The sequence below is a fragment of the Lutra lutra genome, chromosome 9, assembly GCF_902655055.1.
Source record: "Lutra lutra chromosome 9, mLutLut1.2, whole genome shotgun sequence".
In the NCBI taxonomy this organism is placed as follows: Eukaryota; Metazoa; Chordata; class Mammalia; order Carnivora; family Mustelidae; genus Lutra; species Lutra lutra.
This window is the reverse complement of record NC_062286.1, coordinates 66,766,914-66,792,726: the sequence shown is the minus strand read 5'-3', so window position 1 is coordinate 66,792,726 and position 25,813 is coordinate 66,766,914. Positions and strand designations below refer to the sequence as shown.

The 25,813-nt window shown below is 38.0% G+C and overlaps 2 protein-coding genes and 1 long non-coding RNA gene across 6 annotated transcripts in view; 2 read left to right on the top strand and 1 right to left on the bottom strand.

The window, feature by feature from the left end:
• The first annotated feature begins 64 nt into the window (after nucleotides 1-64).
• LOC125108893 (uncharacterized) lies at nucleotides 65-24,197 on the top strand. 2 transcript variants are annotated; one of them, XR_007130039.1, is made up of 4 exons: nucleotides 65-277; nucleotides 10,708-10,823; nucleotides 19,108-19,209; nucleotides 22,545-24,197. It is a non-coding gene; the product is annotated as an uncharacterized LOC125108893 (long non-coding RNA). The 2 variants fall into 2 exon arrangements; XR_007130040.1 differs by having other exon boundaries at nucleotides 69-277; nucleotides 10,705-10,823.
• Nucleotides 11,798-25,813, bottom strand: part of PNPT1 (polyribonucleotide nucleotidyltransferase 1) — a 45,973-nt gene continuing 31,957 nt past the window's right edge. For all 3 annotated transcript variants that reach the window (XM_047745286.1, XM_047745288.1, XM_047745289.1), the window contains 10 exons: nucleotides 22,498-22,604; nucleotides 21,963-22,034; nucleotides 21,808-21,871; nucleotides 20,203-20,286; nucleotides 19,805-19,888; nucleotides 18,625-18,731; nucleotides 18,488-18,543; nucleotides 16,529-16,607; nucleotides 13,180-13,227; nucleotides 11,798-12,075 (listed from right to left, as the gene is read on the bottom strand). In XM_047745286.1, the coding sequence (XP_047601242.1) occupies nucleotides 11,917-12,075; nucleotides 13,180-13,227; nucleotides 16,529-16,607; nucleotides 18,488-18,543; nucleotides 18,625-18,731; nucleotides 19,805-19,888; nucleotides 20,203-20,286; nucleotides 21,808-21,871; nucleotides 21,963-22,034; nucleotides 22,498-22,604 (860 nt within the window). In that variant the 3' untranslated portion in view covers nucleotides 11,798-11,916. The remainder of the gene's footprint in view (nucleotides 12,076-13,179; nucleotides 13,228-16,528; nucleotides 16,608-18,487; nucleotides 18,544-18,624; nucleotides 18,732-19,804; nucleotides 19,889-20,202; nucleotides 20,287-21,807; nucleotides 21,872-21,962; nucleotides 22,035-22,497; nucleotides 22,605-25,813) is intronic.
• Nucleotides 15,763-16,289, top strand: LOC125108892 (guanine nucleotide-binding protein G(I)/G(S)/G(O) subunit gamma-5). Its single transcript, XM_047745291.1, has one exon. It carries the CDS (start codon nucleotides 15,849-15,851, stop codon nucleotides 16,053-16,055), a length of 207 nt encoding a protein of 68 aa, XP_047601247.1. The 5' UTR covers nucleotides 15,763-15,848; the 3' UTR covers nucleotides 16,056-16,289.

Genomic DNA, 25,813 nt, shown 5'->3' with positions numbered 1-25,813 from the left:
GTGCTCCGTGTTCTCGCGAGGCGGGCGGGGTACAGGATCTAAGTGGGAGGGTCTAAGTGCGACTTCCTCTTTTCTGGGTCCCGCCTGCTGGCGCGGGATCTCGGCCGGGTGGTCGGTTCTCGCGAGTTCCTTGTCGCTTTTGGTGCTGGGAGATTCCTTTCAGAGCCAGACGCGAGAGCGGAGGCTTGGATCTTCCTTCGAGCGGTTGCTGGCTGCACCGGGTGTGTGACGAGCTGTGGGACCCAGCTCTGAGGAAAAAGTAAAGCATACCTGGGAGGTACGCATCATTGGACGGACTAACCCTGGGCGAAAAGGAAGGAAATGTGCCCTCACTCCTTAATGGAAGCTGACCCTGTCAGCCTAGGGGAGAAAAATAACTTAAATTTCTTTCTTTGAATATGTAGGAACTTTGAGCCCTGGAAGTTACGGGGACCGGAAACCCACTAAAACTCGTAGAAGCTGTTGGGAGTTAAACATCTCAGGAAGCGTTCTATGGACCACCAGGCGATTATACAGTGGAACATTAGTGTGTTGACAAATTCCTATTTCCCGCCAAAGCCTATCACCATTAGGCATTTGGTAGCTGGCCATTGAAAAGCATACTTTCCACTTTGCGAAAATGCAGTGCTCTTCCAGTGTTTGTAAGCTCGGAAATTAGTTTTCAGAGAAGTTTAGGGAAGTGGAGGGGACCTACTTTCCTAACACATCTAAGAGCATTCTTTTGATACCCTTGAGTTTCTCTTACGAGCATTTTTTGCGTTATCTTTCGGGAGGTGGTCTGCGCTGAATAAGCTGAGGAGGAATTCTCTGGGCATTCACGTTGTCAAACATCACATTAACTGTCAAATATTCCCCTGTGGATACCAGTCATGTGCTGGGCAGTCGTTTATTTCAGTCCTCGTTCGTTCTTCACAGAATACTTTACGTTTTTAAAGAAATTCCTAGTTTGCTCTGTCGTCAGTTCTTTACAACCCATTAGTCTGAAAGGTGAAAACAGACACGACGCACATCTTGGGGGTTGTAGTCATTACTTATCAGGGGTTTCGTCAAAACGTGGTTTTGTTTTGACCAGATCATTTGTGTGGACACCCTTCGGCGATGCACTAAAAACGTGAGACGTCTTACATAGAAAGACGCCTGATAAAAAAAATTCTAATTTCAAAATCTGGATACATCGCATTTTTGAAAGATCTATAAAGGACTTGAGAAAATGTGTTTGAATCAAGGAGCTATATGTAATAATAGAGCCATTAATTGCCGTGATTGATGTGCACAAATGCATTTTGAGCCCAGAGAAAATAACCTTTCTGTCTTGAGTCAGAGAAGCTTCACAGATAAAGTTTTGAACTAGGTGTTAGAGGATCCCTAAGTGGGAGTTTGCAGTTTGGCTTGGGAAGGTGTTCAAGGCGGAGGGGACAGGGTGAGCAAAGTCATAATATGTTGCTGGCCTCAAAGAACTTACAGGTTAAGTTATATGTAAGTTAAAGGAATGAAAACTATACAGAGGTCACCTTAACACTATATGTGTTGAGGTTAATGTCCCACAAATGGAACTAACTCTGGACAAAATTGTGAAACAAGAGTTATTTCCTGGGGCACCTGGGTGGCTCAGGGGGTTAAGCCTCTGCCTTCAGCTCAGGTCATGATCTCAGGGTCCTGCGATCAAGTCCCACATTGGGCTCTCTGCTCTGCAGGGAGCCTGCTTCCTCCTCTCTCTCTCTCTGCTTGCCTCTCTGCCCACTTGTGATCTCTCTCTGTCAAATAAATAAAATCTTTAAAAAAAAAAAAACCAAACCAAGAGTTATTTCCTGCAGGGGCGCCTGAGTGGCTCAGTGGGTTAAACGTCTGCCTTTGGCTCAGGTCATGATCTCAGGGTCCTGGGATCCAGTCCCGCACTGGGCTCCCTGCTTAGTGGGGAGCCTGCTTCCCCCGCCCCCCACCGCCTCCCTCTCTGTCTACTTGTGATCTGTCAAATAAATAAATAAAAATCTTTAAAAAAAAAAAAAGGAGTTATTTCCTGCATTTACTCAATCATTCAAATATTTGTTGAGCATAAACTATGTGTTAGGCACTGTTCTATACAGTGAATAAATAGAAAAGGTCCCTCTTCTCATGGAGCTTACATTCTAGTATGGAAAGACAATAAACAAATACATGCCAGATACCGATAAATATTAATGCCAAAATATAAGAGTAGCAAAAGTTTAGTGAGCTTGGGAAAGGTAATGGTGTTATTGAAGAAGGCCTCTAAGGGAGGCAGGCAGCCTTGCATTTTCCCAAGTGAAGAAAGCATGAGAAAACAGAAAAGCAAATACAAAGTCATGAGATTGTAGTGAGAAGGATAGTAAGTAAACCAGTATTTTTAAACATGTATATAATGGAATACTATACATATTGTTCATACTGTTGTCCACAGGAACCCTAGTTTATTTAAAACCTGTCCTATTTATGTATATATGTGTCATTTCCAGTGGTTTCCAACCTAAAATAATGATTTACCAGAATTATTTCAGGTGTTCTAATATACTTGATATACTTGATGTTAAGTTCCTAGAGTAGGGTTTTTCAGCATTTGCATCACTAACATTTTGGGCTGGATAATTACTTGTGAGATTGTTCTATGCTAAACAGGATGTTTAGCAGCATCCCTTATTTTTACCCATCAGATGCCAGTAGTATTGCACCCTTTCTTCCAGCTGTGATGGCCCCGATTATCTACCATCATTGCCAATATCCCTGGAAGGCATGTTATATTTTTTAATTCTTGGAGGGTTTAAAAATATATCCTTTTAATCTGTATAGGGTAAACTGGGTTGTCATTTCACTTACTCATGCCCTTGAAATGTCAAACTTTCTGCTTTCACCCTTCCCATTCTGTTAGATGTTTTTATGAAAATACTTTTATGAAAGTTTTTTTGCTATATTCACTCATTTTTTTCTTAAGGTGATTAAGTCACATTAAATTTTTTTCCTTAAGCAATTTAAGTAAACCATCAAAACTGATAACCTATATCCTCTTAGCCACATTCCTATTTCTTTTCCTCTTTACAGCCAAACTGTTTAAGGGTTAAAGTTGTTTATACTCCCTTCATTTTTTCACCTCCCACTTATTCTTTAATTGAACCCATTCTGGTTTCCATCACACTGCCCACCCTAACACCTTGCTCTCATCGTGAAGCTCTTTATAAACTAACTTAAGATATCTATGTTAATAATGCCACTGAACATTTTTCAACCTGTTTTACTTGATCTAAGTTAATATTGACACTTTTTTTGTCTGAACTTTGTTCCTTCAGTCATATGGAGATTCTTGCTTTATCCTTCAGATGTTGCCACAGTTATCACTTTCATCAAGGACCTTTTTGACTTCCCTATCTAGACTATGTCTTTTGGAATATTACAAGTACCAGAAATCCCATTTCAAAGTGGTTTAAATGATAAGAGAATTTATTGGCGCATAAGAAGGAAAGAGGAACCTCAGGTAGATTTGATTGGCCCAACAGTATCAGCGAGAACTTGATTTCCTTATGCCTCTCAATTCTATATTCTGTTCTGTCAGATTCATACTCAGGCTAACTCCTTTTGTATCTTAAGATAGTGGCCAGGAGCCCCCAAGTTTCCACAGTTCTTCACAGCAAAAGGAGTTTCTTCAGGTATTCCCAGTTGCATTGTGATTAGACTAATATAGGTCACATGCCTACCCTTGAACCCAGAGATCTGAGGTCCAGGGAATTTCAAGCACTGATTGGCTGAGTCAAATCAACCTGTCTTTGGAGCCTGGAGTTTTAATCCCACTCAAATCCTATGGATATTACACCATGCGATATGGTAAATCAGAGATAGGAAGACAATCAGAATATCAATTTTACCTTCAGGTTACACATAGCACCATGCATCCTTCAGTTGTAAAATTTGTCATACTTGTAGCTTTACATTTATTTGTATGATTTCTGATTAATAATTGTCTCCACATCTAGATGACAAATTTCTGTGAGTTCAGGGAACTATGTTTCTTTTCACCATTTTATCTCTAGTACCTAGCAGAGGACGTGGAACATAGCAAATACTCAGTAACTGTTGAAAGTTGGAAGTTTATTACTCAATTTGACATTCTCCCTAGCAGGTAATTTAGTAACTACCCTGTCAAATCAACTGAAATGAAATTACATCTTTGAAAGCTCCTCATTGGTATCTCTAGCTTCTAACTAGTCAATTCTTGACACACTACTGAATGATAGCCCTGAAACAAATTTGGTCATATTATATTGTTTTTGCATCTTTCAACAGTTTTTGATTTCTTGTAGGATAAAGTTCTTCAGAATGGCATACAAAGCTCTTCATGGTTTCGCCCTTGCCAAACCCTGGCTGGCTTTCTGCTCTCAAGAGCAACGCTATGGACTGTTGGGGTGGTTTTCCCTGGGGGTGATTTTCTTTTTCAGTCACAGCCCCTCCCATTCGCCTTACCAGATGTTTTTGGAAGTCTTTTCTCTGGGTGAGTGTAGTTTCTCCAGGTATTCCCTCATACGCTGATGGAGAAAAGACAGAGGAAGGAGGCAAGAGGTCCTTCATGTTTGGTATTTAAGCTTTCACTTAATCACTCCTTTTAACTCTGCTGTCACAATCTCCTACTACTGTGACTAATATCTTCAAATCAAAAGTCTCTCCTATTTCATAAAATAAATCTCAGTCTCCTGAGTTGGCGATGGGGGTGGCACTGTTCAGAAGGCTTGTATGGGTATGTGTGTGGAGGGAGATGGTAGTCCTTTGGTTATGTGGGATTGGGAAGGTGTCCAGTTGTGTAGCCCCTCTCTACATAGACTTTGACCCTGTCCTCAGATTCTGAACCCTGGTCCTTTCTGATTTGTTGTAGAGATAATTTGTTCTCTGCTCACCTCTGTGGCCATTTAGGTTGTAACTTCCTCTGTTCTAAGGTCTGCTATACTGCTCTACCATCTGCTTGTCATGCAAATGACATTTGTTAAAATCTTTTGTCTGCTCTTGTCTCTTATTATGTTTGCCCTTTGGACTCTATACTTAAAAAAATTTTATTTAACTGTGTGATTAATTTTGCATTTTTGACAAAGGTATGATTGTTTTTTTGTTCATGTTTTTATGTTTTTTTTAATGTTCTGTGTTTCCCTTGGATTTTTTTTTTGTTGTTATATGTGAAGTAGGATGCCAAAAGTGTTTCCTCCAAATGAAGAACCGCTTGTCAATATCATTTATAGATTAAATAATTTGAAATGCTAATCACATTCTTTATTAAATCTACAGACACTTATACATACATGTATGTGGATTTGAGTCTGAACTCATTACTCTGTTTTCATTGTTTTAGTTAGTCAACTGTAGTTGACAGTTTTAATTGCTATAGCTGTATATTTGTTTTGGTATTTGGTTGATGCAATGGCTGTATCAGTGCACCATTTAGATCTCCTTCAAGAGAACCTACTCTGGGGAACATACTGGACTGATAGCCAGCTGCTACCCCTTTGGATCCACCATTGCATTTGAGCTGAGGCCATAAAGACCTTTGGCTGCTTCCAGCCATTAACTGAGCATAGCACAGGTACTATACTTGTCTTTTTTACTATCTAGTGCAGAACTCCTTCAATGGGCAACTTTGCCTTGGGGAACTTCTTAGCAGTTTGGATGAGACTTTCTCAGAAATACACTGTAGTCAGAAGCTCTTTCCACCCAGTATTTCCTTACCTTCCCTCTTTTACAGAGTTCAAACTTGTACTATAGTCTACAGGCTGTCCCTTTGAATTCCTTAGCCTATTTTATCATTCACATACATTTTCTCTAGTCAGCATCTTACATGTGTAATCCCTTCTTAGCATCTGTATTTTTTTTTTAAAGATTTTATTTATTTATTTGACAGAGATCACAAGTAGACGGAGAGGAAGGCAGAGAGAGAGAGAGAGGGAAGCAGGCTTCTTGCTGAGCAGAGAGCCCGATGTGGGACTCGATCCCAGGACCCTGAGATCATGACCTGAGCCGAAGGCAGCGGCTTAACCCACTGAGACACCCAGGCGCCCCAGCATCTGTATTTTTGAGAGCCAGAACTGACATAGGTGGTACAGGGAGTAGTGTAAGAAATCAGGCAGTAAGATGGGGTTTGTGGAATGGTGTACTCAGTCCTTGGCATGAAGTGGTCATTTGACTACTTATTTGACCAATAGTGACCTAGGAAAACATCCCATAAGAGGGGAATGTTGTTGTCTATACAATGATTCAAGCATTTAAAAAATATGGGGAAAACAATGCCTACAAGGATAGCAGAACTGGCCAATTAAGTTGTACTACTGCCTTGCAGAGGGATAGTGGGCTTCAAAAAAAAGGCCTTTATTTCCTGCAATGAAAGAACAGACATAGGATTTGACAGAGTTACAGAGCTCTAAAGATATCTGAATGTTGAGCTATGCAGTTAGGGTCCTGGTTGGGTAATCCTAAAGCTTGAAATATGGTATGGGGGTACCTGTGAAGATGTTGGTTGTGCAGATACCCCTAAACCCTCAGGGATTGCAGAAGTGGCTTATACTTCCTATAAGAGGTAACAATTCCCTCCCCTTGCAAAAAGACCTCTTCAGTAGTTGCTCTCATTTCTTATCCTAGCTGAGAGGTTGTGGTAGCTGGGTTAAATCTCAGCATAATCTGCCTAGGGACTGCTGGGCCTAGGGAGGAAGGAGATTACACACTGAAGGAATTGAAAAAATAATCTGGCATTGTATTACTAAGGAGCCAGAGAAGTACACTTGGGATTGGACTTTGAGGGTCCTTGAGCAAGGGCCTTAGATACTCAAGATTTCATTGATCTGGGATACCTTTGGAACAAAAGATTTAACCCAAGGGGATGGGGCAGACTTACTGCTAAGATAGCTCTTGGAAGCCTGGAAAAGTGAGAGTGGAAATGAGCTTACATCATGGCAGCTTTTGACTCCTGGAGAAGATACCTATTTATTTTGGCATACCCCATATAGTTATTGCACACTTATTAGCTCTAATTGTTTTGTACCAACTGAAAGTGTTTTTAAGAAAATCACCTGCAAGGGGCGTCTGGGTGGCTCGGTTAAAGCCTCTGCCTTCAGCTCAGGTCATGATCCCAGGGTCCTGGGATCAAGGCATCAGGTTCTCTGCTCTGCAGGGAGCCTGCCCCCGCCCCCCCCCCCACCTGCCTCTCTGCCTACTTGTGATCTCTGTCTGTCAAATAAATAAATAAAATCTTTAAAAAAAAAAGAAAAAAGAAAATCACCTGCATATGTTTTTGTTCTTCTCCTCAACCTCTTTTTAAAATTTTTAATTTTTTTTTAAAGATTTTATTTATTTGACAGAGAGATCACAAATAGGCAGAGAGACAGGCAGAGGGGGATGGAGGTAGCAGGCTCCCTGCTGAGCAGAGAGCCCCATGCAGGCTCAATCCCAGGACCCTGAGATCATGATGTGAACTGAACCAGAGGCTTAACCCACTGAGCCACCCAAGCGCCCCTACGCAACCTTTTTTAATCTTATCTTGTTGGTTAGAACCTGAGAAAACTGATGAGAGTAATAGTGGTGATTCTTGGTTTTGTTCCTGACTTTAATGGCAATGTTACCAGTGTTTTATACAAGTTCTTAATTTCTGATAGATCCCACTTAGTGAGTTAAGGACATTTCTAATATTTTGAAAATTCTTGGAAATTTTATAATTCCCTCTTCTGTATCTGGTGATCAAACAGTTTTCTTCTTACCATTCTTGCATTTCCATAGATCTACTTACTTGGTCCTAATAGCTTTTGTCAATATTTTATTAAGACAGTTTATCAGGAGGACATTCAAGATGTTAACATATAAGGGATCCTAAACTCAACCTCCTCCCATGAATACAACTACAGCTATGTATGAAACAGTTCTCTATGAAAAGGACCCAAAAGCTAGCCGAATAGCACCTCTACAACAAAGGACAAAAAGGCCACATTGAGATGGGTAGGAGAGGCAATACATGGTCTTTCAAAAAATCCCACCTAAGCATAAAGACCAACATCTGGGAGGAATGTCATAACACAGGGCTTGTCCCCCCCCCCCCCCCCAGAAGTGAGGGGTTTGTGCTCCATAGCAGGTACCTCGGCCCTTTGGGACTACATCAGAGAGATGAGCACCTGGCCTTGAAAATCAATAGGGCTTAACAAATATAGGGCTTTAGGGAATGGAAAATCCACTATTAAAGGACTCATACACAGACCCACTCATCCCAGGACCCAGCACAAAAGTAAGTCTCAAAGACACTTAGACCATATGCTGAGGAAATGCATTTGCTAATCTTATAGCATCTGCCAGAGACAGGAACCCCTTGGGACTCTCTGGGGACAGAGATGCTGGTAAACACCATTTCTGTACACTCCCCAGCCCCACCCAGCCTGCTAGCTCAGGAAGAAGTGTCCTGCCCCCACCACAGCCCAGGTCTACCCTCCTCCTGCTGAGTGCCCTGCCCCCATGGTCTACCCTGCCAGCCAGTGGGCATGTGCAGTCTACACAAGGGACACCGTTTGAGCACCTGGCGCTGGTGGCCAGCAGGGATTGTTTTGGACTCCCTGGGCCTAAAATACTCAGTTCTTCACAGGTTATCACCCCCAAGGGCACCGCACAACCAGCTGACTAAAACATACCCCTAGAGTTCATTTGAAAAAGGTGTATTTTCTTCTCCTTGAGTTTCAACCTGAGAGGCAGGCAGGATTCAGGTTTGCTATATATTCATAGGCTACATGGGTGCCCCCAGATAAGATGGGCAGGGAGATAACCATATTAGTGCTCTCCCGTGGCCATATAACAGTTCACGGATGCCTCCCAGAAAGGAGCTATATATGCCTAAAGCAAGAGTTTTCCAGTTGTCACCCTGGGGATTAACTCCAGATTTCCTGGTCTCAAAGTCAGCAGGGTTTATGATTCTGTAATCTTAAGACTATATATTTACATAAGACTATATATTTACATACTTTGAAAGCTGCTGCCTGTGGATCTGGCTTACTCTATTCCTAAAAGAACTAGAAAAAGAAGAAATAAAGCCCAAAGTTAGTAGAAGGGGGAAAATAATAAAGATCAGAGTGGAAATAAATAGAGACTAGAAAGATAACAGTAAGGGTCAGTGAAATGAAGAGTTGGTTTTTTTGAAAAGAGAAGCAAAACTGATGAATCTTTAGGTAGGCTCACTGATTTAAAAAGACAGGGCTCAAAAAAAAAAAAAAAAAGACAGGGCTCAAATAAATAAAATAAAAAATGAAAGAGAAGTTATAACTGATACTGTGGAAACACAAAAGATCCTAACAGACCACTACTAACAATTATATGCCAACAAACTGGACAATCTGGAAGAAATGGAAAAATTCCTAGAAACGTATGATTTTCCAAGACTGACTCTTGAGGAAATAGAAAATGTGAATAAGCCAATTGCTAGCAAGGAGATTGAATGAGTAGCCAGAAATCTCCCAACAAACAAGTCCAGGATCGGATGGCTTCACTGGTAAATTTTACCAAACATTTGAAGATGTAATACCTATCCTTCTCAGACAAGGATACCACAGAGAAGAATCCAGGCCAATAACCCTGAGGAACATAGATGCAAGAGTCTTCAACAAAATATTAGGAAATCAAATTCAACAGTACATTAAAAGGATCATATACCATGATTAAGGTTGACTTATCTCAGGGATGTAAGTATGGTCAACATCCAGAAATCAATCAGTATGTTAACATTCGCAGGTAAGAATATGCTGTTGTATGTAAAATAGAAATGAGAGGTCAAGAGACTCCAAAGCAAAGGGTAGAGCAAGAACGCCTTTGTTCATAATGATGTACTGTTATGGCGCCAATCAGCCACAGGAAGTGTGACTTGGCTTCTGTGAAATAAATTCACGGCCCTGTGATCATTCCTACCATCTCCCACCCCTCCCCCACCAATTGCTTTAGCTTATGTTGGTACCCTTCCATTGACATGTGTTCTTTAATAAAATTTGCTAAAATTTTACCCACCCAGTTTTTTCTCAAAAAAAACTACTACCACCTGACATGTTATATACTTTACTATTAGTTTCCATCCACTAGAATGTGAACATTGGAACTCGATCTGTTTTGTTTACCAATGCTTTCCTTGCACACATTATAGTGTGTGGAACATAATAAGTACTGAATTAATGAATACTAAGCTTGGCAGAACTGAACTAAGAAAGATACTGATATTTACACTACTACATCTTTGATCTATCCTGTAAGAGATGAAAAAATTATTGCATAAAAACTGTAATTCATGTGCAGGGGAGTGTCAATAATAAAGAATATGAAGGAAAAAGTTTTGTAAGTACCCACACTGCACTACCAAAGATGGCATTTCAATTTTAGTCGTGGTGTTTTTAGCATATAATTGCACTTTTAGAAGTACTTTATAGAGAGTAGGGAAACTACCAAGATTTGAATGAAGATAAAAATAAAAGTTCAGACATAAAGTGTGGGATCTTGGTTTAAGTGGAAATGGAATCTTTTTGGTGGTTTGTGGTTAGTGGGTTATATTGTCACTTTGTGGAACCACTGGTCTCTAGAATTTAAGAAGTAGCTTCATTTTTCTCCCAGTAGTAGTTGGGAGGCCATTTGAAAAAGAAAAGAGAAAACTTAAGAAAAGCATAAATTACAATTTTGAAATGCTACCATTAAAGCTTGTCTTTTTTTTTTTTTAAGTAGATTCCATGCCCAGTGGGGAACCCAATGCAGGGCTTGAACTCACGACTCTGAAATCAAGGGTTGGACACTTATACTGAGCCACCCAGGCACCCTAAAGCTTATGTCTTAAACAGAAGGTAGGTGAGAATGAAAGATTTTTGTCACTATTAGAGAAAAACCAAATGTATAAAGTATATAGTTTATATTAAATGTCATTTTCAGCTAATCTTCAGTATTTCAGAAAATGTGCCTGCCACACTATTTTACACACTATTTATAAAATCAGGGTTTACTGACTTAAAAATATACATATTTAAAAAAATATTTGACCGACTAAATTGTTAATATTTTACAAACTATTTATGAGTCATGAATATACAAACATTTTATCAGATTCCTAACAGGATTGCATATTCTAAATTAGGACTTCCTTTAGCCATTTTTTTGTGGAATTATGTAATATATCATTAAAATGAACATCTTATAGCTATTACTAATAATTATGTCAACAGCCTCTATGTAGAACTGTTTCAAACATTACCTGAAAATCATGATTTTTTCCCTCCTTTATACCAAGAACATCCATACATTTGCAACATTTACTCTATTTGATAAATAAATGATTTTTCTATATTTTCTAAACAATTATATTTTCTAAATTTGAAAAATGTACTCCCTCATTTTAGTTAGGATCCCATTTATAATATTTATTCCACTACATTTATGGTTTTGTGACCAATTTGAAAGGTGGTATATCATTAAAAACAGATCTGTACTAAAGAAACTGGCTTTGATATGGCAAATCCCAGTTTGTAAGACAGAGGTAGTCAAATACCACTCTTGTGCAGAGGTGAGCCATTAGATGACTAAGAGTAAATTGTCTCTACTGTATACAAAGACAATAAAGAAGGTAGGAAAAGATCCATTATGGTAACAAATGGGATCTATTATATCTGAGGTTTTAAGGTATTTCAGAATTATAGGAATTAAAGGGCAATCTTTTTAAAGATGTATAAGTGGTTTAGTTTTAATAATATTTATTGATTCGTAATGTAAATAAAAATAAGAATATAGGTAATTCTTGAAATAAAAAAATAGACCACATAAAATGTGCATTTTAATACAAATCATTAGGATATATTTATACTATATATAAATCTACACATTAGAAGATAGTATTGAAATTTTACTCTACAGAGTATCACTCTAGAATTCTTTTAAAAAAAAAAATCACTGGGTGGAATTAGATGATGACTGTGAAATAGATTCTCCCATTACAATACTGCTTCTGTCATTTAGAGTTTTGACAACACTTGTAGCTGGAGACTGTAGCACTTTACGAGAAAGTCTCATTCTTCCATCAGCTGGATCACGCCCAAAGTATTTCACCTGTATTAAAGAAGCCAATTTACCTTTACAGTTACATAGTACAATGATCAACATCCAAATTAGAAGATACTTACATTTATATGGTGCAAAAAAACCCAATGAGTAATGTTTTTACTTTCCTGAAAGCACAGCTTAGGACTAAGTAGAGGTATATACTAATAAATATAATTTGGTTAAATAGCCCTTATAAGAAAAAGAAAAGAGATGGGCATTTAGTTGCTCTATTAAAATCTTCTGTTAGACTCAACTGTGCTTTCTTATTTTCTCTGGGCCAGGTCCCTATACTGGAAGAATAGTGAAAGCCATGGTCAATGATTCTAGACAAGGGCTTTCTGAGCCTAAGGTACCATAACCTATACAGGATTATGGTTAGGTCATTCACACTATTCCCCAAAGGACCATCAAACTGGAGATTATTTGGCTTGACTTTATACAACACAAGTCGGGGGAAATGTGGCAGTTTTAAAGTCCCTTCTCATGCAAAAACACAACCTTATACAGATACTGGGTCTTAGTTCTTACTCTTCCCTAGAGGCTCCTTGAACAATGGACTACAGATTAGGAATAAACTAGAAGCCTTGGTTACTCAAGTCATGGGTAATAGGTATAGCTGGAACAAAATGTGGTATGGACAAGTAAAACAGAAACCAAACCACACCAGACTGGCAAAGACTTCCTTTATACATTCATAAAAAACTATAAAAAGGTCAAACAACATGGCTTTCTTTAAACTCAAAAATTTTAGCTATGAACCAATTGAAGTCTCAACTCAAATATGTCATTCAAGGCCTTTAACAGAGTTACATGTTCAGAGTTCTTCTGTCCTATCTGCACATCACTGCATAGCTATTACTGGCCTCATGCATTTTTAAAAGCTCTAAAGTGGGGGGACTATTGTTCAAACTAAACTGCAAGCTCCCTAAGGGGAAGAATTACACCTTAAATCCTTAGTCTGTTTAAAAACAAACCTAAAGTTAAAAAAGCACAGCACATAATACAAATCACAAATGTTGATTTGCTTCTTTCAGCTTTTTGGAAAAAAAAAAAATTGAAACTTGGAGTACAGTTTACAACTCTTAAGGCTAAAAAGTTGAATACAAGTACCTGAATTTCTTGGCCAACTTCTAATCCAAGGGCGGTGGGATGTTTAATCTGAAAGAGAACATGTTCATTTGTTAGTTGCTATGCATAATTTCTTAATATCCATAGCAGTACACATTTTTTTAAGTGGAAAGTTTTAGTGTTTTTCCTGATTATGAAATCTGTTGATTACAAAGGCTTAAAATACACATTCAAGTGAGAGCAAAAATCATCCAAAGCTCTCTACTTTTTAGATAACTACTGCTGATACTCTAACAAGTATCCCTTCAAATGTCTACTTAGTATGTACTCCATTTACAAAAATGGACCTTATTGAGCTTGTTGTTTTCTAATACGTTGATTTTTCATTCAATAATATGTTCAGGATATCCTTTTAGATCAACAAATGAAACAGCAGAATGTTCAAACTATGTAATTTGTTTAACTGATCCCCTAAAGGTGGTCATTTAATTCGTTTTAAATTCCAGTATTTTTTTTAAGACTTTATTTACTTGGGGGCGCCTGGGTGGCTCAGTGGGTTAAGCCGCTGCCTTCGGCTCAGGTCATGATCTCAGGGTCCTGGGATCGAGTCCCGCATCGGGCTCTCTGCTCAGCAGGGAGCCTGCTTCCCCCTCTCTCTCTCTCTCTCTCTGCCTGCCTCTGTCTGCCTCTCTATTTGTGATCTCTCTCTGTCGAATAAATAAATAAAAATCTTAAAAAAAAAAAAAGACTTTATTTACTTGGGGAGGGGAGCAAGAACGAGCACAGGCAAGCGTGAGAGTACATATAGGGCAGAGAGGGAGAAGCAGACTCACTGTGGTGCAGAGCCCAATGCAGGGCTCGGTCACAGACCTGAGATCATGACCAAAGCTAAAGGCAGACGTCTAACTGACTGAGCCACCCAGGTGCCCCTTAAATTCTGGTATTGCAAATGTTAATAATTACTGAATCTAGATGTCAGGTATGTGGATGTTCAGTGTACTATTTTTTTCAACCTTTCTGTAGGTAACTACAGTGTTGCAACAATTATGTAGTTACTCAAATTATCCTTTCAGAATAAAGTCCTAATGTTGAACTTCTAGGGCCAAAGGTACTCATACACATTTATCAAACACTCTCCAAAAAGTCTTTCCCAATTTACATTCCTACAACAGTATCTCAAGTGTATGAGAATGTCCATTTTTTTCTTCCTTATTTTCACCCACATTGGGGATTTTCAACTATCTGAAAGTTGAAAAATGATAACTTAGTTTTATTTGCATTAAAAAAAACTGCTGTTGGGGCACCTGGGTGGCTCAGTGGGTTGGGCCTCTGCCTTCTGTTCGGGTCATGATCTTAGGGTCCTGGGATCCGCATCGGGCTCTCTGCTCAGCAGGGGAGCCTGCTTCCCCCCACCCCTGTCTTCCTCTCTGCCTACTTGTGATCTCTCTGTCAAATAAGTAAAATCTTAAAATAAAACAAACAAAAACAAAACAAAACAAAACTGCTGTTGAGGTGCCTGGAAGACTTGGTGGGTTAAGCATCTAACTCCTGAATTCATCTCAGGCCATGATGCCAGCGTCATGAGTTCAAACCCTGTTTTGGGCTCTGCTCTCAGTGTGGAGTCTGCTAGAGATTCTTTCCCTCTCCCTCTGTTCCAACCCCTGCTCACCCATGCTCTCTGTCTAAAATAAAAACAAGTAATACAAATCTTTAATTTAAAAAAATTGCTGTTGATATTGACCTTTTTTTTTTTTTTAAAGATTTTATTTATTTATTTGAGAGAGAGAGAGCATGAGAGTAGAGAGGTCAGCAGGAGAAGCAGACTCTCTGTCGAGCAGGGAGCCGGATGTGGGACTCGATCCCGGGACTCCAGGATCATGACCTGAGCCGAAGGCAGTTGCTCAACCAACTGAGCCACCCAGGCGCCCGATATTGACCTTTCTTACTGATCCATATAAACCCTGTGCATATGAAGCCTCTCTCATTTGTTATATACATCTTTTTCCCCTGAGTTGGTACTTGGCTTTCACCTTTATTGCAATTTTGCCATGTATTTTAAAATGACATCAGGAGCACCTGGGTGGCTCAGTCAGTTCATCTGAATCTTGATTTCACCTCAGTTCATGATCTCAGGGTTGTAAGAAAGAGCCCTGCGTGGTGCTCTGCACTCAGCAGGGAAGTCTGAGATTCTCTCCCTCTGCCCCTCCCCTCACTCAAGCACTTGGGTTCTTTCTCTAAAATAAATCTAAAATAAATAAAACAGGAGACATTCTGCTTTATGAAAACCAGCTATTCCAATACAATGTATTAAATAATCTTTGTTTCTTCAGACTGAAAATGCAACTTTTAGTATATATTATATTCCCATTTATATAACTGGATAATTTCTGGTCTCTATTTTCTGTTGCATAAATTGTCTAATTCTAGGTCAGTAATACACTGTTTTATTCTATATAGCTTTATATTTCAATATTTGGTAAACTAAACATTCCTATTATCCTCTGCACCTAGAGTTTTCTTGAATAGTTTCATATTTTTAGTTTTATCTTACCATGCTTGGTTGGCCAAGAAAGTTGGGAAGACAGGGCTATCGCTAGGTATTTTTAAAAAGTAACTGTTACCCGCCGCGCTGCCCCACCGTCTGGCCCCGCGGACCCACGAACCGACAGATCCACGCACGCACGAAAATCGGCCCCGCTCCTGAGAGCGCCATGTCTGGTTCCTCCAGTGTTGCCGCTATGAAGAAAGTGGTTCAACAGCTCCGGCTGGAAGCCGGGCTCAACCGCGTGAAGGTTTCCCAGGCAGCTGCAGATCTGAAACAATTCTGTCTGCAGAATGCCCAACACGACCCCCTGCTAACTGGTGTATCTTCAAGTACGAATCCATTCAGACCCCAGAAAGTCTGTTCCTTTTTGTAGTAAAATGACTCTTTGGATGGTTTTCTAGACCACTTTTCATGAACCAGTGACTATTCAAAGGAGAACTAAATTTGAAGCTTATCCCTGTAACACGTGCCATACTATATAAATTTTTACTTTTGTCAGTCCTTAACATCTACCTCTCTGAATTCTCATAAATTTCTATTTCATAAGGGTAATTGTTTTATATACACTGGCAGCAGCATACAATAAAATACTTAGTATAAAAAAAAAGTAACTGTTACATGTTAACTCTAGATGTGTTAACTCAAGAATGTTTCTATTCCATGATACAAGGACAAACATAAATACCTGTGTTAAATAGTGTAAAAACCTTCTGTCAGCAACATTGCTGTCATTTTCAGCTTTTTATATTTAGGCTAGTAGTGGACAAAGTGCACAATTCTCGACAACCCAGGTAATTTCACTATGATGATTTTAAGGTGGTTTTAAACATATTGTTTTGTTTTTACCTTTCGTTGATCAAGTTGTGTGTTATGGAGTAGTACCGCAGTCATATTTGGATATAATTTAACCATCACTCCAGTGTCTCTGAGAAGGAAAGGAAATAAGCCTGATTAAAACAGTATCTGAGTATCTACTCATAATCAAACTTATTATGTATCCATTGGAGAACAAAGTAAACACACACACAATTGTAAAAAGGATTATCTAAAAGAGAAACTTATTTTTTCAATTGAACATACACCTTGGATTTACATTTTTTAAAAAATATTTTATTTATGGGGCACCTAGGTGGCTCAGTGGGTTAAAGCCTCTGCCTTCAGCTCAGGTCATGATCTCAGGGTCCTGGGATTGAGCCCTGCATCAGGCTCTCTACTCAGCGGGGAGCCTGCTTCCCCCTCTCTCTCTGCCTGCCTGCCTCTCTGCCTACTTGTGATCTCTGTCAAATAAATAAATAAAATCTTAAAAAAAATTTTTTTATTTGAGAGAGTGAGAGAGCATGAGCAGGGGAAGGGAGAGGGAGAAGCAGACTCCCCTGAAGAGCAGTGAGCGTGACAAGGAGCTCGATCCCAGGTCATGACCTGAGCTGAAGGCAGATGGTCTGAGCCACCCCGCTCCTACACCCTGTTATTTAAATACTTGTAAATGAAAGGACAGAGAAGAGATAAAGGAAAATTGTGTTAATGACAAGCTTTTAGACTATATATTCTTCTATAATTCTCTATTTCCCCATTTTGAAATGACATTAATTATTTATTTTTTTAAAGATTTTATTTGAGAGAGAGAGAATGAGAGAGAGCATGAACGGGATAAACATTAAATATTTTAAAGTAGTGTAGATGAATCATCAACCTATTAAATAATGGTTTAAGGAAGGGGGCTGGATAAAATAAGGTATTTATTTCATTACAAAATCTGTCTTTTTTTCACTAGTCTACTAAAATAAGCCATCCCATTTCTCAGTTTTTCACCTGTGATATTAAACAAATTATTCCATTGGCTTTTGTTATTCATTTCAAATAGCTCTGAACACTCAGGCTACATCTGATATATATATGTTATTTTTTTCCTTAAGAAGGGGATTTTTCAGGGGTGCCTGAGTGGCTCAGTCTATTAAGTGTCTGTTTTTGGCTCAGGTTATGATCCCAGGGTCCTCTGGGATTGAGCCCCACATTGGGCTCCCTGTTCGTGGGGAGTCTGTTTCTCCCTCTCTTCCCTGCTTGTGCTTTCTCTCGCTACCTTTCTCTCTCAAATAAATAAACAAAATATTTTTTTAAAAAGGAGGGGATTTTCTCATCCCCCCAAAATCAGTCTTTTTAGCTGATAAAAAGTACTTTGAGGTTGAAATTGACATTTAAAGAAATGTGCTCCTTAGGCATTAAATAGTACTATCTTTAAAACAAACAAACATGAAACTACTAGGAAAAGAAAAAGGAATACTGCTAGGTCTATTTGGGCCTGTTTTACTGTTTATTGGGAAAATTTAAGTGGTGGGAAATTTGGTTCAAGGAAACAATTCACTTAGAAGAATCTATTAGTACAATTATAATCACAGAATCATGTTACTGAAAATCAACAAACTGGCATAGAAAATAAATTATACCTTAAAAATAATTTATGGCAGGTAATTGATATAAAATCTAAATACCTAACATTTTCAACATATATAATGCAAATGTGAAGTTAAGATGTGCTTATAATATAAATCTTATAAAAACCAGCATAGTGGGGGCACCTCGTGGCTCAGTGGGTTAAAGCCTCTGCCTTTGGCTCAGGTCATGATCCCAGGGTCCTGGGATCGGCCCTGCATCGGGCTCTCTGCTAGGTGGGGAGCCTGCTTCCCCCTCTCCCTGCCCCCGCCTGCCTCTCTGCCTACTTGTGATCTGTCAAATAAATAAATAAATAAAATCTTAAAAAAACAAAGAAACAAACAAAAACCCCCCAGCATAGTGTATGGTTGATATTACCTGATTTCAGTTATTGTGGCGGTATACACTGCTCCAAATTCTAGTTGCTGCTCTTGCTGTAAGTGCAAAATAAGCCATAAGATGAATAAATAGCAAAAAATATAGAAAAAAGTAAGTATTATAAGATCTATACTTACATCATCTTTGCAGATTTCAGTAATGAAGTCTCTTGCTTCATGCATAGCACTTGGTGTTGGTGCAAATACAGAAAATGTTTCTTCATCCACCTGACTAACAGTTACTCCTTTTAAAAAGATAATTTAACATATTAAAGTTAACTTGCTCACTTTAGTGAAGTCTAATCTTACAAAGTAGATGTGAGAGCAGGGGACTGACGTATAAGTAGCTGGGCAGAGTTGTGTTATATTTACTCATTGCTTTAGGAATGAAGGGATTCATTCACCAACATATAACACATTGCACACCTGCTATGTATCTGACACTGTACTATGGCCTGGGGAAGCAACAGTCAGTCACTGTCTCTGTGTTCTTGGAGCTCAGAGTTTGGTATGAGAAAGCACATTTAAGTTCTAATTTTTGAAGATTTGGTTTTGCTCTTTTAATTATGAGTAGCTTCTATACTGTAACCTTTTCCTCACTTTTTCTTTCTCTTACTCTAGAGTAGTGAACAGATGGATGAGGGATGACATGTCAGTTTCTCAATCTAAAGCGCTGGCTAAGACAACTATGCTTCTCACCTTCCTTCAATAACCTCAAAGCTGGTAAGTACTAGGTAACTCAAAGATTGCTTCTAGAAAAAAGAAAGCATACTATTTCTACACATAGTCTACTCTTCAAATAAAAGTCTAAATAAGACTAAGTGAAAAACAGCAGAATAGAAAATGACAGCAAAATCCTCTGAAGTGAAAAGCTAAAGATTTTTCTAAATGTTCAATTTTAAAATGTCACAAAGAAATCAATGAATTCTAGGTCATCCTTCTTGAATATAGCTAAGAATGACTGCTGATTTATTAAGAGGCATACAGAAAACTTAAAGACATGACAGAATTATATTCTTTTCTCTTGTTCTCACATATCTCAAACATATTTTTTGAATATAATGGGGATGAAATGGCAACTTATGGGGCCTACCATTAAAACCCTCAAACTTGGGGCACCTGGGTGGCTCAGTTGGTTAAGTGTCTGACTTTTGATTTTCGCTCAGGTCATGATACAGGTTTGTGAGATCAAGCCCTCAAGTTGAGGTCCATGCTGAACATGGAGCCTGCTTAACATTCTCTCTCCCCCTCCCCCTTCTCCCCTTCCTCTCTAAAAAACATAAAAAAATAAAACCCCCAAACATCATACAACTTTTACCTGTTTCAGCCTGAAGCTTTTTTAAATGATATCCACCTGGTCCAACAAATTTTGCCCGTTTTGATAATGGAACCTGAATAGTTTCTAAAATGTAATAAAGACAAACTGTAAATAATTCAAATACATATATGAACCTAAAACATATCTTGATCAAAAATTTTTTTTGGCATATGCACATGTAAAACTATTTCATGGGAAATAGAAAAATAGTTACTTGACTCAAGTTTCTGTAAGTTCTAATGTCTAAAAATACCTCCCCCAATTTAAAAGTGTTTATAGAAATACTTAAAATATTTCTGTTTTGTGTATGGAGTTAAAGGAAATTTAAATATAATAATATACTTTCATATATTAATGTTCACCTTATGACAGAATAAATAATAACTTTAATACATTACCTACAACAGGTCCATTTTCTTTTCTAGATGCTCGAGGTTTTGAAATAGTTTTGTTCATTATCTGTAGTATCTCCTTCTTTGCCACTATAAGAGATAAAAACATAAAAACTATAATCACAGTTGACCCTTGAACAACTGGAGATTATGGATGTCCACCCTTGCATCGAAAATTCGTGTAAAACTTTTGATTCCCCAAAACTTAACTACTAATAGCCTACTACTGACTGGAAGCCTTACTCATGACAAAAAACAGTTAAGTGACATATTTTGTATGTTTATGTATTATACTTGATATTCTTATAATAAAGTAAACTAGAGAAAAGAAAAGGTTAAGACAACCTTAAGACAACCATAAAGAGGGGCACCTGAATGACTCAGTGGGTTAAACCTCTGCCTTCAGCTCAGCTCATGATCTCAGGGTCCTGGGATCAAGGCTTGCATCAGGCTGTCTGCTCAGTGGGCTTCCCCCCCCATCTCTCTTACTGCCTCTCTGCCAGCTTTGATCTCTCTCTGTCAAAAAAATAAATAAAATCTTAAAACAAAAAAAGGAAACCATAAGGAATAGAAAATATATTTACAGTACTGTATATTTATTGAAAAATATTTGCATAGGCATGGGATAGGGGGCTGGCTCTGGGATGGCAGAGTTCCACAGCCTGGTGGCTTAGGCTCAGCAGTGGCAACCCCTGGGTGGTCTGCAGGCTGCAACAATTGCATGGAAGCATAGTAATGTTGCTTCATCTGCATGGACGTGTACCACTGACCTATGGCCATATACCACATGTGAGTGTGCTGGTCTCCAGGAGGCCTCAGGGCCAAGGTGCCATAGTGGGGAATGGGTCCCCTCCAAACCCCACAGGCACAGAGGACTTAGTGCAGGGACTTCCAATACGTGCTACCCCTTCCCTCTGGGCATATTTCTCCACTTCAGCCCAGTTTTCTGCTGGCCAGCCCTAGAGGCTTGATGGGACCACCTTCTCAGCATACTGGGTAACCTGCAGCCCTGCCCAGTCACGACCCCCCCCATCCCCAGGAGCTGCTAATTGCCTCAGCAGGACTCATAGGATACTCAGTGTAGCAGACATGACCTCTGTGTCAGCTGCCTTCAGTTCATCTGGTGGAATGGGCAATAGTAAATAAATGCTTTGCTGCTGTAAATAAATGCTTTTGTTGCCAACTCTTAAAAAAAAACCCACAAAAACAAAAAACCAAAAAACAATCCACGTATAAGTGGACCCGTGCAGTTTGAGCACACATTGTTTAGAGGTGAACTATATATAAAAAAAATGTGATAAAATATAGCAGTAGTCTTAGTTTTTATGGAGTAAAATCCAAATTCTTAGTAATCAAACTTAGTAATCAAAGCTCTTCATATCCTAATTACCTTTACAATTCTACTTATAGTCCCTTTTCTCCATAAATCTTATCTTAGGGAGTCACTTATAAAAATTGAATTTTCTCTGGTCTCTCATAAAGGTTTGAAATTTCATTTCCAAAACAGTATTTTATAAAAAGCCCATTTTAAATATGCCTAATGGGAATTATAGTTGTCATGAATAAATGAAAAATGATGGAAAGAGAATCAGGCACACTAGCTTAGCTTACCTGAGGCTTGTTGAATGGCCTCCATAACAATTTTTATTGGTATTCCAGGTAATTTAATATCAGCCTGATGTGGAAAAGTAAAAAAATTATATAAATATTGATTCATGACATTATTTAAATATTACAAAAGTGAAACAAAACAGGTTTTAAAATACCTGTAAGGCGGTTATTCCCTTATTGGTGCCGGCTATTTTGAAATCCATGTCACCATTGTAATCTTCAATTCCCTGAAGGAATTTAAGAAATGATATAGTTTTAAACAAAAACAAAATTCATCCAGGCACTATGGAGGAAATTTAAAAAACAGCTAGAGAAGTAAACCATTTCCTCTAAGTCTAAACACAAAGTCCTCTAAGACTAAACACAAAGAAGTATCTTCTACAGTAAACTATTGCTTCTAATTTGTGGTTTTTTCAGTTAGAACGGTTTCATCAGAAAATTACTTTAAGTTCATGTTGTCCCCCCATAAATGCACAGGGATTCATTTATGATCCCCCTAAAGTGAGCCGTTATGGATATTTATACTGCTTTTTGTATATTTTAACTCACATCCTATAAAATCCAAGGCTAATATGCAGAGGAGGAAAGTAAGATAAGTAATATCAAGTAATGTATTCTTCTAAGCATCCAATGCTTATAAAATATGTGTCATCTTCACTACTGAATATTTGAAAACATGGATATACTTGCCAGAATATCTGTCAGCAAACGATAATCTTCTATTTCACCCTTGTCAGGATTGTTTTTGGTGACCAATCCTATTGCCACACCTGCGACAGCAGATGAAATTGGAACTCCTATAATTGAGAAGAAGAGCTTGTATGTAATGTGTACATCAACCTAACACACACATTTATCATTCTGTTCATTATTCATTCTGTTGATATTTAATGTAAGTGAGTGCTATTTTAAATTTGACATCATCAGAGCCAAGCTGGAAAGGTCATCTATCTACCTCATTTCTTCTTAAGCATATGAAAAAAGCCCCTTAAAACAAACAGGTAACCACTTTTCTCACAAAAATCTCTATAAAAATAGCACACTTAACTCTTAATAGAATCCATTTGTCTTTTTACTTTTGGTATGTTTATCTTCTTTTTTTGGAAATGTAACCATGTTAATGGTAAATCCCTCCAGCCTAAACCCCTCATCTCACCTCTCCATGAAAGCCATCAGTAGGTTTTTTTGTGGTGTATCCTCCCAGAAAATTTGTGCCCAAATATGAACCAAAGTGTAATCTTTTGTTCTCTTTACTTATGGAATCATAGTGAATGTGCTCACTATTCAGCACCTTGCTTTTTTCCACTTAATAACATATCTTGGATAACGACACATAATGCCACACAAAGTTCCACCTTATTTTTTTGAATGGCTGCTCAGTACTCCCTGAATGGATTTATAAGCCACATAATAGAAGTGGGATTACTAGGTCAAAAGGTATGTGGGTTTACATTTATTATAAATCTGTCAAACTGCCTTCCAGAGTGTAGCATTTTATATTTCTACCAGCTGTATTTGAGGGTGCCTGCTGCTCTACTTTCTTGTCAATTCCTGTCAGATCTTTTGACCTTTGTTATATAAAGGGCAAAAATGGTAGCTTATTGTTTTTAATTTGATGTTTTTATGAGTGAGATTAAACTTTTTTTAATGTTTATAAACTGTTTATTTAATTAATTAATTTATTTAGGCTCCATGCCCAGCTATGGAGCCCAATGCAGGGCTTGAACTCACAACACTGAGATCAAGACCCATGATGAGATCAAGAGTTGGACGCTTAACCAACTGAGCTACCCAGGCACCCCTTATATTTCTTTTTCTGTGAATTGCCTGTTCATGGCTTTCAACCATTTTCCTACTTGTTTGTTAGTCTTTTTTCTTAATGATTTATAAAAGCTCTTTCAACATGGACAGTACATCTTTGTTAAATATAAATGTAGACTATTAAAGGAAATATATTATTTTCCTAGTCAGTTGACTTTGTTTATTGTGATTTATTTTCCTGTATAGAATTTTAAAGGTGTATGTTATCATGGTTCCTGGATTTTGCTTAGAAAGGTTTTTCCTAAGATTTTGATAAAATTTTCCATGTTTCTTTTTTTTTTTTTAACAAAACATTTAAGGTTTTATCACTTGGAATTTAACTGTTAAAAAGGATTGTGGCGGGGGATATCATTTCATATTCTCTAAGCAATCTCACTTATGATCTTGGTTTTTAACCATAACCTATAATGTTGATGACCTAAAAAAATCTCTCTCTCCTGCCTATTTCTCTTTACTACTAAGCTCTAGAGCTGTATAGCCAATATGGCTATTGGACACTTCCAGCTAAATGTCCCCAAAGCATGTTTTATGTATGTACATATATATAAAATGTAATCATACCCAATAAATCCTTTTTGTCTTGCTTTTCTTATCTTGGTTGAATGCAACTAAGATTCTCATCCAGAATCAATACTTCTTTCCTCATTTCCTAATATGGTCACAAAGATCTGATAGTTTGTCCTTTAAATTTCTGTAGAAAGTTGTCCTTTCCTCTAAATACTGAAACATCCATTGTTACTCCTTTAGTCTAAGTCTCCATTATTTCTTGCTCTGACAATATTCTCCTTGTCTGGTATCCCCAATTTTAGTCTCTCCCCCGTTTCCATTCTCTCTCACTTCATCCTCTAGGTCTATCACCTAAGCTGGGAAAAACTACCAAAAAGAAAATAAATCAGATTCAAATCACACCATTCCACTACATAAAATTCTCCTGAGTTCCCCACTATTTGCTTTCAGTAAATTTTATACATGTTCTATGGTCAAAAACATGTGGGAAATAGTGCATATCTTGTTCCTAGAGATTCAGAATTCACAATAGCATATTAAAGTTTATTTAACTCATATTAAATAAAACTGCTTAACCCTGCTTAAATGTAGTTTAGAACAGAATGACTTTTTTTTTCATGGTATACAATAATCAACATCCAGCAGGAACACTAGTCATAGAATACTGAGTTGTGAAATACTAGCTTTAAGTTCAAAATCCATAACATAACAATGACTTTTAAAAGGTGGTCCCAATTTATTACTTAATTTTTTCAAATACATTTTAGAAACATACTATACTGCTTCATAACTTTGCCCATTATGTTCCTTTCACATGAAATATGGGTCCTGCTTACTTAATTTTTTCAAATACATTTTAGAAACATACTATACTGCTTCATAACTTTGCCCATTATGTTCCTTTCACATGAAATATGGGTCCTGCTTACTTAATTTTTTCAAATACATTTTAGAAACATACTATACTGCTTCATAACTTTGCCCATTATGTTCCTTTCACATGAAATATGGGTCCTGCTCCTAATGACAGATCAACTACTCAGCCTTTAGAACCAGATGAAATGTAGCTGTCTTTATGAAGCCAAGTACCTTCAACCTAATTTTTCATCCATATTGTACATATTTGTGCCTTTTACCTATTTGAATTAATCTCCTTGATCTTATGTTTTTTGTGCCTATAAGCTTTTTAGAAAACAGGTACCATTTGTATCCCTAAAGTAAGATAGTGCCTGATGTGAGGAATGACAAGCATTCATATGTTTGAGCTGAACTGCACACCCTTTGTTAGCTTTTCCCACGGGACTTAACATTCATTCTTGTCAAATTCAATTGTTTTCTATTTGGCTTCTTATTTTTTATCTTAACATTTTTTAAGAGATCAAAATTGTCATTTAACACATCAGTCATGCATTCCTTTTTAGCAGTATCCTTTTTTTTTTTTTTAAAGATTTTTTATTTATTTATTTGACAGAGAGAGATCACAAGTAGACGGAGAGGAAGGCAGAGAGAGAGAGAGAGGGGGAAGCAGGCTTCCCGCCGAGCAGAGAGCCCGATGCGGGACTCGATCCCAGGACCCTGAGATCATGACCTGAGCCGAAGGCAGCGGCTTAACCCACTGAGCCACCCAGGCGCCCCTTAGCAGTATCCTTTTAATTAATTAGCAGGCCAGTGTTCTAAG